Below are 15,753 nucleotides of genomic sequence, written 5' to 3' on the forward strand. Positions count from 1 at the left end.
GTTTAAATTGTTATAAGACAATATTTAGACCAATTATAATATGTCATATCCTCCAAAATATTATTATCTATCGATTTGTAATTGGTAATTTTACTCTGAGATTATTCCAAGACATGCGTAAATGTTTTTTGTCTATGTTGCGCATGGGCTAGAGAGAGAAAACAGTGCGCATTGAAAATTCGGTAGTATTAGCCCCACCTGTCACGCGGGAGATCGGGGTTCGATTCCCCGCCGGGGAGCCAATTTGATACGGTGTCTTGTTGTATTCGCCTTGATGGGTCACGGGATCAATCGGGTTAGCACTAAACGTATCAAGTGAAATAACATTATAATACGATCTGATGGTTAAGAAACACTATTTATTACAATTTAGAAACAATTTAGTATTGGTAATATTACGGTGGATTATAAAATGAAAGAAAAATAACTGATTGCAAAGATGTCGGGTATCGATGAACGGGTGCGTACACATACGGTTAGCTAACAACGGACGGCGAACGATGTTCGCGTGGTGCGTACTCGCAAAAGACAAGCGCCCGGCCGTTGCGTTGCCGTTGACAGTCCGTCGCGTAAACCCGACGTGCGTCCTCCGTCCTAGGATAGCGCGCTGACTTGTTGACTGTTTATTGAATTCAAACGTCGCTTTCCCGGATCTGTTTCACGTTTTTAATTTTTCTAATTTAGATTGCAATACATTTATAAATTTTGTTAAGCGTTCTCTTAGAGGCAGTAAATAAAACCCATTATTGAATGTAAAAAAAAAAAAAAACGATAATAAAGTATAGGTACCTATACTTTAAATTTTTTAATTCTAAAAATGTTTCAATTCATAAACAAGTTTTCATTGGTTGAAGCATTTTTTAAATGTTACTACATTATTAAAAAAAATATATTATAAATTCAAACATTTTTATATTTTTAAATCGTACCACGATTAGAGTACCTGTGGTACGTTATTGCCAGGAGTTTAGATCGTTTCAATAAAAATGTTTATTGCAAGGGCTTCTAAAGGCTTAAATATAAAAAAATTAAACTACTACAGGTTTTTCACATTTCAATATTTTGGTGAATTATTAATTTATTAACAAAAAAAATAAAAATTATGTTGTTAGGTGTGACGCAAGAAGTGAATAAGTACATGCTGGTGTTACTACCGACTACCCTGCTCTCTTACTGCGGTGGCGATACTTTCTCCGTCACCACTAGTTCCTGTGACACTGGGTGTCGTCGTTCGATTTGACCTTCGCCATTACAACGAGGGATGCAAGAATACTACTGTGCCTAAAACATTTTGTATCGATATCAGAATTAATCAAAGACTGTAACAGATACGGTAATTAAATTCAAATATTGCTATTATTATAATGGCGGCAATTCACTTTTATCACCAGTTACAGTATACATACTAATATCGAATAATCACTTTCATACTATCGCAACAACTACTGCCACTTAACCAACAAACTACCTATCAATAAATACTACTTTAATAGTACAACCATCATTGATCCAATATAGTCTAACCATAGTACATTCGATCCTCGTATTTGGACATCGATTCCGTATGAAAGTCCAACAGCAAAGACGAAAATACTGGGATTATGAATCCCCTTGGGACCGAGGTTCCCGGTCGTCGTAGTCTTTTAAATGGATTGGTGACAGCTGCCACAAGATCTTGGCGAAATGGTTTTCAGTCTAACGGGCACAATTCGAACTCTTTGGTATTTCCAACTATTTCTACGTCAGTCAATAATAGTTCAACTTCTCGCACCCCTGCCATAGTTAACGCTAACATAACTGAGGAACAAAGAAGGTGGCAACAGCGGCAAGAAGAACACCGGCTCAACCTCCTCTGGTACGGCGGAGATGAAATGCAGCTTTCGCAACAGTCACCAGCTGTTCTTTTTGAATTACACAACCGTTATCAGTCACCAGATGACTGGGAAAAACAACCGCTACGGGAACGACGACGTAAGTCTCAACAATCGCAACATCAAGGGATTCATAAAAAAAGATCAGCGTTACCAACATCACCGATTGTATGGGCCGTCCTGTTACATATCATTTATTCAGCTGCTATGGCTGCAGTATATTATATGTATAGCGTGACATCTGGTAGCGGATGGATATGGTTAAAAGAAGTCGACAGCAGCAGTCTATTTAAATTGTTATGCCAGCTACCGCCGATGTGGTATTTTGTTGGACAAGCTTTTTGTGCAGTCACCATTGGCTATGTTTGGTGTCAGTGGCAAAAACGGCAAAAGTGGTGTTGCTACATGTTAATTGCACTATTTATCACCGCAATTTTTCCGTCTGTACCACTAGCCGAAGTCTTCGGAGGTAAAATCGTGAATAAAATGACGGAAGTTCCCACGGAAAACTCTGCCGAAAGACGGAACTATTTTAATTCAGAAGGTTTTTATGAAAATCAATTAGCACTTTACGAAGGCTTATGGCACGTGTCATTTTTCATATTCGTCTCGTACTGCCTGGTGTTGCCAACAAGTGTAGACGGACAATCAGATAACGAGTACAGCGAAACTATTAATGAACATAATGATAACCAACAAAATATAGAAGATAATTTCAAAGAAGACCGCCACATTTCAACCGCCGTTTTGTTGTTTGCTATCGTAGCTTCTATCGGACACACAACCCTTAATATGTACATCGCATACCATCAACACAAACGTCTGGTTAACAATTCGTCCATGGCGGCTATTCAACAGGTTCGTATAACTTAAAGAATATTCTTTCAAATTTATATTGCGTTGATGTAATTTACTTTTTTATTTAAAAAAAATAGCTCATAGCTAACGTAGTAGTTCTGGCATGCGTCAACCTGGCTGGATGGCTACTGCGTCAGTCGATAATCCAGGACCGTATAGAAATTAGAAGTCACGAAGGCAACAGTAGATTTAATGGGAAACATAAATATCTTCGAGCAGCATTGCGCCGGCAAGCTGACAAGCTGGTAAGTACACAGACATACTATTAATATTAAAGTATAGTTATGCCCAATTCTATTACTGTAACTAGATAGTTTAAACAATTTACAATTTTACTCGACTTAAACACAGTTTATGATGTTATAAAGTAAGAATCCATTTGTTAAAAGTGTCGGATCAAATGCATTATTAATTCAAAAACTTCTCACGAAGAAATATTTCTATAATTATAAATATTATTTGATTTAAATAGAAAAAAAATTTTACAGTTTTCCTCAATTCTGTTCTTACAGTTATCCAACTATTAAAAGAAGGAACAAATTATTTTATTTGTCTTGAAAATGTATTTTTGCTCGTTAAAATTGTGTGATATGTTTCCTACTAAAAACTAATTTTTTATACCTAAAAACATTACAAAATAATGCCGGCTTCTTGTTATTTAATGATAACATTGATGATTGATTATTAGGATAATATTATTACTCGATTTTTGAATAACTGTTTCATTTTATAAATATAAAAAAAAATCGGGGAAGTGGTTAACGCTCTGCAATACATTAAATGTCTAAAGAGTCGCTGTAATGGATGTGTTAAATTTGAATTCAATAATATAAAACCATTGTACCTATACGCAAAACTATTCTGAGCGAAGGTCAATCGGCCTAAAGGCATTAGTACAACGTTAGGTTAAATACATTTTTCCCAAAAAAATTACTTTTAAAAATATAATAAATTGTGCGTTTAACATATAGTAATAATCTCTAAAAATTTCAAATACCTACAAATAATATTTATGAATTACAAAAATATAACTTAAAATATATATAAGTACGTACTGTGTTTATATATTTTAGATTCTGAGTGGAACGATGAATGTATTGATTTTACAATGATGTGTGTTTTTTTTATTTTTTTACTTTTGTGTCTGTCATCGAGGTTTGGTAATCAGTAAAAATGCTTCGATTTTTTTCAACAGTATCTTATTTGATGGGAAAGTAAATCTAGTTGGTGCATTCGGGAGGTCAAAATTTGAAATTTCCAATAGTTTTCAAAAGCACCGTGAAAAACAAAATAAAAATTAAGGAAAAACGGGAATTTTTACGCAAAAGCTGTTTTCGAGAAAATCTATTTTGGTTTTTGGTGTAACTTTAAAACAAATAACCGTAGATACATGAAATTTTCACTGGTTGTTTATATTTCCATTTTCTATACATGATAAAATTTTCAAAATATTTTGATTTGTTTTGAGCTGTTTACGGGCAATTTCAGTTTCCAATTTAATTAGTTTTTTTTCTATGAATGACAATAAAACTTTATTTGTTGAGTAAAAATACTTGAAAATTTAATACAAGGCCCCTACTATATTGTTACAATGACATTTGAAAAATGTTAAAAATCCTTAGTCACAGTTTTTTTTATTAGCATTTAAAGTTCAAAAATTGACAAAATATGGAAAAATCACGAAAATTAACAAATTATTTTGTGTTAAGAATTCGTAAAAATTTTTCTTTTTAAATCTAAGATTTGAAAATGTAATACAATAGATTCCTTATAATATTGTCTACCTTTATCAAAAAAAAAAATGTCTACAAGAAAGTCAGATTAAATTTTTATGAACGTTTGAAATTCATATTTTTATAACATTTGATATTCACTCGATTTCTCATGTAACTATTTTCTTATTTTGTTGTAATTAAAAAATGAATGACTTTAGATACTTGAAAATTTAACTAAATGTTTATATCAGAATTTTCTATATACGATAAAATTTTGAAAATAATTTGACTCTTTTTAAGCTGTTTACGGACATCGTCAGTTTTAAATTTTTTAGTTTTTTTTTTTCTATAAATATCAATCTGTTGGGACAAAAAGTGTAAAAAAATAATACAAGGCTCCTGATATATTGTTAAACAGCAGTTGAAAAATATTAAAAATACATAGGCACAATTTTTTTTTATAAGCATTTAAAGATCGTATTTTGACAAAATGTATGAAATTTAAAATTGAATAATTATTTTTTAGTTAATAATTTATAAAATGTTCAACTTTTATATCTAAGGCTTGAAAATGTAAAACAAGATTCCACGTAAATGTTTAATTCTGTTACCAAAAATTCTAAGAAATTCATAAGGACAGTTTATTTTTATAGTAATTTAAATTCAAATTTGAACGAAATCACATATTAAAAAACCTGGAATAACTATTTTAGTTATTTTGTTGTGATTGTAATGATTGTATAATATTATTTATGGGTACTTGAAACTTCTTAAGTATACTATTATATATCTATGATAGTACCACGGTTTGTTGTTGATGTATAACGCGTTACCTGATGGATATTGTGATATGATTAATTTGGAATTTATTATTAATACCTATTATAGGTCAATTTTTTTTTTAATACTATAGATAAGTATACCTATAATAGGTATGTCTAATACCTAGACTGACAAACCGTCTCCGCTCAGAATCGTTTTTTCTTATACAGTGATATTATATCATTGAATTCAAATTTAATACTATCCATTATACAGTGACCCACTGGTAACCTACTGTACAGCAGAGCGACATCCACTTACCCACCTTTTTTTTCTATGAATGTCAATAGAATTTTATTTATTGAGTAAAAACACTTGAAAATTTAATACATGGCTCCTACTATATTGTTACAATGACATTTGAAAAATATCAAAAATCCATAATCACAGTTTTTTTTTATTAGCATTTAAAATTCAAAAATTGACAAAATATGTAAAAATCACAAATATTAACAAATTATTTTGTGTTAAGAATTCGTAAAAATGTTTCTTTTTAAATCTAAGATTTGAAAATGTAATACAAGATTCCTTATAATATTGTCTACCTTTATCAAAAAAAAAATGTCTACAAGAAAGTCAGATTAAATTTTTATGAGCGTTTGAAATTCATATTTTTACAACATTTGATATTCGCTCGATTTCTCATGTGACAAAATTCTTATTTTATTGTAATTAAAAAACGAATGACTGTAGATATTTGAAAATTTCACTGAATGTTTATATTAGCATTTTCTATATACGATAAAATTTTGAAAATAATTTGACTCTTTTTGAGCTGTGTACAGACATGGTCAGTTTTCAATTTTTTTAGTTTTTTTTTGTATAAATATCGATAAAGTTTTATCTGTTGGGCCAAAAAGTGTAAAAATTTAATATAAGGCCCCAGATATATCGTTACAATAGCTTTTGGTCTCTTTTGGTTGACAACCAGTTAAGTCTATTCCAATTCTAATTGGTATATGCCAATATATATTACCTTTCAATGTATCTTCTATTTATAGCAACATATATGTATGTATTAGTTGTGAACACATTGAGCAATCTTAGAGGGTGTTCCAAATTTCTGCAATTAATTTCTTATCAGACATTCTACTTTTAAACTAACATTTCACAATCAAATACCCCATGTAAAATAATTGGAAAGCAAACTTGCTACAACATCTAAATAATTTTTAAGTTTACTATTGAGTATAATATAATGCTGTAAATGTCAAATTATAACAATACAAATTGTCTCTTTCGACTATGACTTGAAGTCTGGTACATTTTTGGTAAAATCTATTTATAATACTACTCCTAGTCATTTAATATAAATATTAAAATCATATTATGATTTATTTTATAAACAGAATCAACTTCTAACATCTTTGCTACCCAGGCGTGTGTTTTTGGAAATGAAACACGATATAGTTGCCGATGCAGCACGTTCCTTTAACGCAATTCGCAGTTCTAATGACCACCGAGACGATGTGCAACTACAGAGACATCAAGAGGAAATATTGTTAAAAATAGATAATATACCGAAAATGTATTTAAAAGAATACGAAAATGTAAGTGTTGTGTTTGCCAATGTCACCGGATTCTGGGATAATGCGCCACTAGTTGTGAGCCATGATAATTCTGGCCCCCAAACTTCCATGCAGCTCATTACACTTATTGATCGATTGCTGGCGAATCTATTTCGTAAACTGGCATATCGTAATCGTTGTATCCCAATGCGTCTGCTTGGCCACCGTATGTATTTCATTTCTGGGTTGCCGGATGAAGAAAGCTATGGATATGACGATGATGGACACAAAAATGGTACTTGGATGATGAATGACAATGGACATGCTAGAAATGCTATCCAAATGGGATTGGATTTAATCGACGCTGTTAAGTAAGTACTCAACTAATCAAATACGAACCTTATTTTACTTACTGCTCCGTTGATGCTACTAATAAGATAGCATTATCTTTATAGTCTCTCTGATATATTTTTTCTTACTTTTAGATAAGTATTAACTTTTCTAGAAGAAAAAGTTAAGTAAATTAAATAATTTCCATATAAAATGTTAACATTTACTCAGTTGTTAAAATCTACATACTTCGTATAATTATCAGTTATAACAAATTCAATGTCTATGTGTGAATAGTAAATGGACATTAGTGTGTGTGTGTTATCGAGAATTCTACTCCAGGAACCGCCGCCAGATGCAACTCTCACGCGCACGCACATTTCAATACTTCGCGAAAAATGAAATATAAATAATATGAATTATAAGCTTCTACACTATGCTCTTTAGTAATCACTTTTTTGATTTAAAATCAGATGTGCTCGAAATAAATACAAATGTAATGCAATTATTTCATGGGAATTTTCAAAAAAGATCTTAATTGTAAAGTCCTTTAAAATTGAAAATCGACTTCCTAAAAAGTCGAGATATTTTTTTAATGAGTTCATACATGTATAAAAAAATAAAAATCGGATATTCCAAAGTGTGTTTAATTTACCATCACTTATTGGTCTAAAACATATGAGAAATACGTTTGCTGCAATCCCCTTAATACATTATTATTTGATAAATAATCTTGTATAGGCCTATCGATTTCAATTTAGTTATCAATACCTACTTATATATTCAATCAGCTACAATTATACACACATAAAACTAACCGCCTATAGTAGTAAATTCTCCTAGTATATAATATTGTTATAAAATAATACTTTGTTTAATCATTATATTTTAATTTAATTAAATAGTACCGTGGTTCGTGATGTAAGCCGGTTCCACAACAGACACAAAATCAATCTTAATGTTCGTGTGGGCGTTCATTCGGGCCGGGTAGCGTGTGGTGTGCTAGGTTTCACTGGAGGTACAGGCATCCCATCTGACTCGGGTAGCCGTTGGCAATATAGTGCGTGGGGCCGTGATGTTCACGTAGCTTCATATATTGAGAACTGTGGTCGTTCAGGAATGGTACATGTAAGTCGTGCCACGGTCAATCAGGTTACTAAGAAAGGAGTTGCTGATGCAGTTAATAGAGTAAATCATCTGCCACCGGGAGTAAAACTCCGTAACAATACAATCAACCATCAAACCGATTCCAAAGACAACTTAGATGACTACTCATTTGAACGTAGTCGTGAAGAAGAAAGGAACCAGTTTCTCCGCCACAACCGAATTGATACATATTTCGTAATTCCCAAAACAGTAGTAAGCTATACATGTCAATGCTTAAGTTTTTGTATCAAACTAAATTGTTAATGATTTTATTTATTTTTTCAGTATCCAGAAAATACTGAAAAGTTGACAGATAACTATACAATGTATGAGAACGGTAGCGGAGATATTGTTTCGCTGATTCTCCAATCAGTGGATCAGCAACTGCTAAGAGAGGAAATGAGACAAAAATATGCTGTCGCTGGGTTAAGGCCTGAAACAGATATGGAGTCAGAACAATTGCTAGCTATTTCGACAACAGCAATTGCGGACATACCTGTGGCAATGGCTGCTGTAGTTCCTGTAATTCCTGGAGCCTCGGTAATGAAAAGGAACCGGCATAGACGGAGTAGATATTTTGATCAAGAGTCACAACAGGCAGCTTCTACAAATATCAATACCAATTGCGCTATCACATCATCAATGGTATATACAATTTAATAAAGATTAATAGTGGGTTAGTAAGTACACGTGTGTGTTGGTTGCAGTGCCGTAGCCCCGAAATATCAAAGTGGAAATTGTGTATAAGCCTGCCGTTGCTTAATCGTTACTCGTTTCTTGTATCTACTGTAATTTTATTGTAGTATTCAGTATTGTATATTATATATTTACTTAGTTCAAAAGTAATCAATTTTTAGTAGTTTTCAAAAGCACCGGGGAAAACAAAAAAATTAAGCAAAATCTGGTTTCAACAAACTAAAACAAATTACCGTAGGTACATACAATTTTCACTGAATGCTTATATTAGCATTTTATATACACAATAAAATTGTTTAAATAATAATGGTGGTAATGTTATAACTTCACTTAACTTCACCCTCCTCCCCACGAAAAAAATCCTGGCTACGGCACTAGTTGGTTGGGTACTACAAATGTGTCAGGCAACATCTTACCTCATGTTAAAAGTACGCATTGTGTATTTTAATTTTTTACAATCACAAACACGTGAATATTATATTTTTAGGAGCGTTATGGCCGGTGGGAAAATGATGTATTTGTAGTTTGTAACAACGATGATCACGAGAAGGTTAGAATTAAATCCGACGACGATGATCTCTTTCGAATAGCCAAGTCACAGCTACTACTTCTGTGCGTAATTATTGCCCTGTTTGTGGTTAACGTAACAACTATGCCCTGGACTATGTTACTTGGCATTACATTTATCACACCGTTTGTTATAACTGCCGTGAGTTTTTTTAATTGAAATTAAACAATATTAGTTAGGTACAGTACTCGTTTTTTTAATGTCTAATCAATATAATTTGTATACGGATAGGGAGAACTAATCTATGTGATGGCCTTGTTGATCGACTGGATTCCTCGTCCCAGGTTCTACAGCACTACTTACGCCACCGCCATTATTGCTGATGATGACGAATATTATCATCACTATGATAACAATGATAGTGATACTAGTAGCAGCAGTAATGGAGATGATAAATGCTTAAGGCGCTTTTTTGTCTGTCATCCCGGTAGATATTCATTGTTCGCCTGGCTATTAAAACCATTTCAATGTAGAACAAATACCGCGATGAACACCCGTAACCATTTAGACAATGGTGACGGTTGGCGAAAATGTTATTTTAAATGGTGTCGTTGTTACGGCCGCCATAGCTGGTTCACCTGTTGCTTAAATAATCAAAGAACATCGTCTTGCATGTCATCTGACGACAGTGACATTGAGAGTAGACTCGGATTTCGAAACGAGAATGCCATAATGGCAGGAACAACTAGAACGTCTCCGCCACGGCAGCAAGTCCGGCTACAAAACTCACAACCGATTAACATGAATAACAGCTACAACAATAATCTACTTCGTCGGCGACACAGACATCTAAAACGAATATATCAAGAAGAAGAGAGACGTACCTACTTTTATTGGACATGTGCCTGCTGTGAATTATTCGTCGTATTGCTCATTTGTCTTTTGGCTTTGTTAAACGCTGTGAGTGTTATTGCGATTATCACTTCATATTTATTTACTATACTTTTACTATTATAATTACACTGCACTCAATTGTGTCCAATTCCGTAGTTTTAATGATTTTTAGATTTTGAGCGTAGCGATGAATATATTGTTCTTACAATAATGTGTTTTTTTAATCTGTCTGTTATCGATATTTGGAGTGGTAAAAATGTTCCAATTTTCGTATAGAATTATGAATCTAGTACTAGACGTCCATTTAAGTGGTTAAAATCTAAAATTCCCAATAATTTAATAAGCGTCGGGATAGACAAAAAAAAAAATGAAGAAAACATTTCTATGCAAAAACAAATCAATTTTTTATTATAACTCAAAACACTAATAGCTGTATAAACTTGAAATGTTCACCAAATGTTTCTATTATAATTCATTTTGTTATACATGGTAAAATTTTAAAAAGTGTTATTTATAGCCATGAAAAATGTTCGAATTTTATAAATATTTTTTTTAATTATTGTCGATAAAACATTTTTCACTCAGTAAAAAAATTGAAAATTGAATGCATGGTTTAACGTACATTTTTTAATAGAAGCTTAAAACATTAAATTTACATAGAATACATACACACAATTATTTTTTACATGCATTTTAAGTTCAAATTTTTACATAATCCATATGTGAAAATTATTTGTTAGTTAGAAATTCATAAAAAATTCATATCCAACATTAGAAATGTTAATAGAAGATTCCCTACAAAGTTTTCTACCTATGACAAAGAAAAAGTTTATCAGAAAGTCAAGTTATTCATAGCTATAAGATATTTTCGATTTTTTTTAATTATTAAATTTCATTAATTTAGGGCTCGGAAGTTGATGACCTTAAAACAATAAAAAAATAACCTAAAAAATTGAAAATATTAGTTTTAAACTAATAAAATACATTTTTTTTTTTTTAAATATTTTATTATAAAATTCTATATAAATTTATCAAAGCTTCGAATTGCTCAAAATATGATAAAAATGTCATTAAGAAATTAAATAAAATTATAAAATGTAGGAATAATAATATTCATTACAATACGACAATGACAAAAGTAATCGACGAGTTAAAATCGGATAGGTACTAACTTAGTCTGTGGTAATTTCCAAGTTTTAAGTTATCGGCATAATGGTCGACAAGAAACAATAAGAAGTGAACTAGTGTGAAATCAGTAAAAATTACCTAAAAATGTCAAAAAATTACTTATAAAGTAATCAATGCCAAAAAATACAAAATAAAAATTAGTTATTTAGATTCACATGCTGATGAAACACATTTGTGGCCAGGATAGCATCGTCTAAAAAGTTATAAAAAAAAAATGCAAAATGCATCAACTTCCGAGCCCTATAACCATTATATACACAAGTATACTAGGATGGCACACTGCTTCCAGTCAGAATCAATTTTTCGTATGCAATGATTTATCATTCAATAAAAATCTAATATATCCATTACAATGACATACTCGACAACTACTGTACAACAGAGAGCAGTACCCACTAGTCCACCTTTTTTATCTTATACTTATTTTCATATGTATTTTTAGTTTACCTGCGAGCCAGTTGAAATAACTGTAACAAACACCGTATATGATCAACTTAATACTCACAACACTATTATAAATGGTAGTGGTGGATTCAACACCCCTACAGCTAATACAACACAACCACATCGAAATCCATTGACATGTATGTGGCCTCAGTATGCCGTTCTCACGTGCTGCTTAGTGTACGTTTCAATAGCTGTTGCGTTTCCTATTTATTATGGTTCACTGCCAACACTGCGGATGAAAATCGGAATATTGCTTGTCATGACTTGCGTATTTGCTGTAGCTTTCGTTCACTTTACGCACAAGCACGTGTTTATTGCTGCCTCGATGTCTTCTCCAACACCTACATTCTATAGCAAGTCTGACGTGTTCCAAAATCATGGAATAAACAACACTGTCACTATAAATTACAATGACCATCGTGAAATAATCAACACTCCAGTCCATAGTGATAGCTACCGAGAAAACCAACGATTGTGAGCATTATAATTTTTAATAATATTACTATTTTTACAACCGTCTACTCTTGTGCAATTGTTTTCTAGTTTGAACGGTCCAATTAGTTGTGACATTTACCTATCATTAAAAATATTGTAATTCCCCTTGACTATTATCTATTAATAAACTTTTTGAAATTTTTAAGTAATCGAAGTGTATTATTATGAACTAAATAGTTCATCTACACTCTTATGATTGCACATGATAATATATCATAAATATTCTGGTGTATCGTTATTAACGGTATTTATTTATTACCTTCTGCGCATATAGATTAAAACTACAAGACCGAGAACAGCAGCGAGCAGCTGGCTTAAACACTGCCACGGCTACGGTTTACGCGATTTCATTCGCCATAGCCACACTTGCCTGCTTTGTGTACAAACATCGCTTACAAGATCGACGAGCACATCACAGGGTTAAGGTTAGTACCTAGTATATAAATATGTTTGAAAATCATGGACTTGCCTCTTACATTCGTATTTAATTAATAAAGTTCGTTGACATTTACTTATTATTTTTTTTTATAGGTGGATCGTGACTTGAGACGGTTGCGTGTGTTGCGTGAAGCCCACAGGCGCACTTTGCATGCCATCATACCGGACCACGTGGCAACTTTATTGCGACGAAGCTGCAGTAATGACGCTAATGATGCTGACGATGAATGTGAAAGAATTCAGCACCGACAGAACTATGGTTTTGGAGAAACTAGACCGATACAAACCACTGTAAGTATCCTCAAACCTCAAATATACATTATTCCTCGTCTAATTCAGTACCTAGGTACTTGAACACTTAAAATGCTTCTTGTGTAAAATTGTATTTTGTATGGTTTAGCATCAAAGTCAAGAACACATGCCTGCATACTTGGCACCACCGCTCTATCAATGTGGATACCGATCCATAGTAATCGTGTTTGCCACGATCGTACAACAAGAACAATCATTGCCAACCAACCTTAACCGTGGTGAAAAAAACGATGCCATAAGTCATCACTGCCATAAACAGCTAGCACTACTTCACAACATATTCAGCGAATTTGATAGAGTAATTTTTATGAGCTGTAAACAATTTTTAAGTTATTACTTATTTTTTTTTTTGTTTTGTTTTTGTTAACAGCTTCTTGATAATCAAAAGTACAGAGGATTAATAGAAAAAATAAAAATGTTGGGAACTAACACATACATGGCAGCTGTTGGTCTACAACATCATGATGGACCGAAACGTCGACAAGTCATGCTGCTGAAAGATATGAAAGAGAGATGCGATGAATCTTGCAACTTTGATGGACAAGAAACAAAAAATTACGTTGAAAATTACCATGTCGGAGATGATGTTGACAATGATCTAGAAAATGAATACGCGTTGTACAATATCATATCAGCAAATTATATAACATTTGCTTTAGATTTCATTCGGGAAATGCGTCGTGCACTGCATCGTCAGCAAACTGAGATGGTGACTCCTGTTGGAAACTCAAATAACTCGCAACCAACTCAATTTGTTCTTCGAGTTGGTTAGTTTATTATGATACCAAAATTATTCATAACCAAAATATATTTTAAAAATAAAAACAAATATAATAGTAGGTTTGATTATTATTTTAACTACATGATGATAATAATTAAATATATTATATTAAACATTATTATACATGGTCTATAACGACTATAATACACAAGTTATAATCTTTAAATGACGTAAAAATACTATATACCTATAATATGTATATTATATAGGTACACACAAATGCCCCACAAAAATTATATCAGGATTTTTTTTTGAAAATATTAAAATTGGAGAAATTAGATTGGGATAAATGGGAAAACTGTACTACTATCTATTGTATCGTTTTTAAAGTGTTTTTTTTAATTTTACTCATTTTACAGCATCTGAAATATAAATTAAATTAACTCACATTGTTAATGTTTATATTTAAATAAAATTAAGTTATGAAACGTCCGTTTATGTTGTAGGAGTAAACGTTGGACCTGCTGTAGCTGGATTAATCGGATGCAATGATAGAATCTGGAAACGTCCGCAATTTGACGTATGGGGTAATACAGTAAACGAGGCTAGACAGATGGACATCACTAGTATACCAGGTAGAACGCAAGTTACTAGTTGCGTAGTCGACGTAATGCAATTGATGCATTATCCAAATCCAAAGTATGAGTTCGAAACCCAAACCAAGATGATAAACAAAGACAATAGGATACTTACGTATTTTGTTCGTGAAAGTTTTGAACGAGATGATGAGAATAACTCAGTTCAACGAAAACCCTCTAACTACCATCTTCCACAGCTGCGCCAAAATTCTACCTATCAATATGAGTCAGACCGACCACATCAGCAGAACAAACAACAGACCCCCATACGACCGTCACAGAACGTCCTCCGCACGACACCTCTGCACTTGGCACGTGACCAGCCATCACTCAATGTCCACTCGAAACCCTCCCACTACAATTCTATGGTACAACAGGATTCGCGACAAAAATGTTTGGAATCACAAAAAACACCACCGCCGCCACCACCACCACGAAGTCCACCACCAGTTACAACACGGCGGACCCAATATCCGATGCAACACCAATATAGTGAAGAACGCGATCAATATCCAGATATCCAGAATAGATCACGAGGTAAAAGCTGAGTATGATCTTTCCACATTAGATGTGGCCCTTAAGTGTGAAAAATTTATTTTATTTACCTATTAATTTTACCTTAAAATATTTGACACCTTATTCTAGAAAAGTTTTTCTATTGCACACTAATCAAATTTTAAGAATTTAATGTAACATTTACTTACAAGTAGTTAACTGTTCTAGTTAGACACATGTACTATAGGTTACATACAATAGGTTAAACGAGTATTCCAATAATAAGTAAATATTGATGTCTGACCCAAGCCAATGGTCCCTTGATGAAAAAAATGATTCAATGAACTTTTGTGGAAGATGGAGGTCTATGAAATGCATCAAGAATTAAATGTGTATCATAAGATTGAGGTGCAATCAACTGAACCAACGGTGTACTTTACATTATCATGTACCATACTTGTGTGAATCAATGCACATGTAGGTTTGAGAGGAAATTTGACAATGTCAAGATTATATCTTAAAGGGTATACCAATTTGTGTATCATGTAATTATAATTTAAAAACTTTTAACTTTGTTTGAAGTCTTAAAGATTTTAAGACTTCAAAAAATTAAAAGCATAAAATGTTTTTACAACAAATAATTATAATATAATTATAGTATCTAAATCAGA

At 32.4% G+C, this 15,753-nt stretch overlaps 1 protein-coding gene across 5 annotated transcripts in view; it reads left to right on the forward strand.

Annotated features, from left to right (window-relative positions):
• Positions 1-15,753, forward strand: part of LOC100164676 — a 31,401-nt gene that overhangs the window by 11,048 nt on the left and 4,600 nt on the right. For all 5 annotated transcript variants that reach the window (XM_008190278.3, XM_029485973.1, XM_008190275.3 and 2 more), the window contains 13 exons: positions 1,113-2,729; positions 2,807-2,974; positions 6,616-7,145; positions 8,010-8,463; positions 8,536-8,895; positions 9,434-9,655; positions 9,746-10,414; positions 11,979-12,457; positions 12,753-12,903; positions 13,010-13,207; positions 13,317-13,526; positions 13,599-13,995; positions 14,456-15,124. In XM_008190278.3, the coding sequence (XP_008188500.1) occupies positions 1,602-2,729; positions 2,807-2,974; positions 6,616-7,145; positions 8,010-8,463; positions 8,536-8,895; positions 9,434-9,655; positions 9,746-10,414; positions 11,979-12,457; positions 12,753-12,903; positions 13,010-13,207; positions 13,317-13,526; positions 13,599-13,995; positions 14,456-15,124 (5,635 nt within the window). In that variant the 5' untranslated portion in view covers positions 1,113-1,601. The remainder of the gene's footprint in view (positions 1-1,112; positions 2,730-2,806; positions 2,975-6,615; positions 7,146-8,009; positions 8,464-8,535; positions 8,896-9,433; positions 9,656-9,745; positions 10,415-11,978; positions 12,458-12,752; positions 12,904-13,009; positions 13,208-13,316; positions 13,527-13,598; positions 13,996-14,455; positions 15,125-15,753) is intronic.

Source organism: Acyrthosiphon pisum, chromosome X (assembly GCF_005508785.2).
Source record: "Acyrthosiphon pisum isolate AL4f chromosome X, pea_aphid_22Mar2018_4r6ur, whole genome shotgun sequence".
Taxonomy (NCBI): domain Eukaryota; kingdom Metazoa; phylum Arthropoda; class Insecta; order Hemiptera; family Aphididae; genus Acyrthosiphon; species Acyrthosiphon pisum.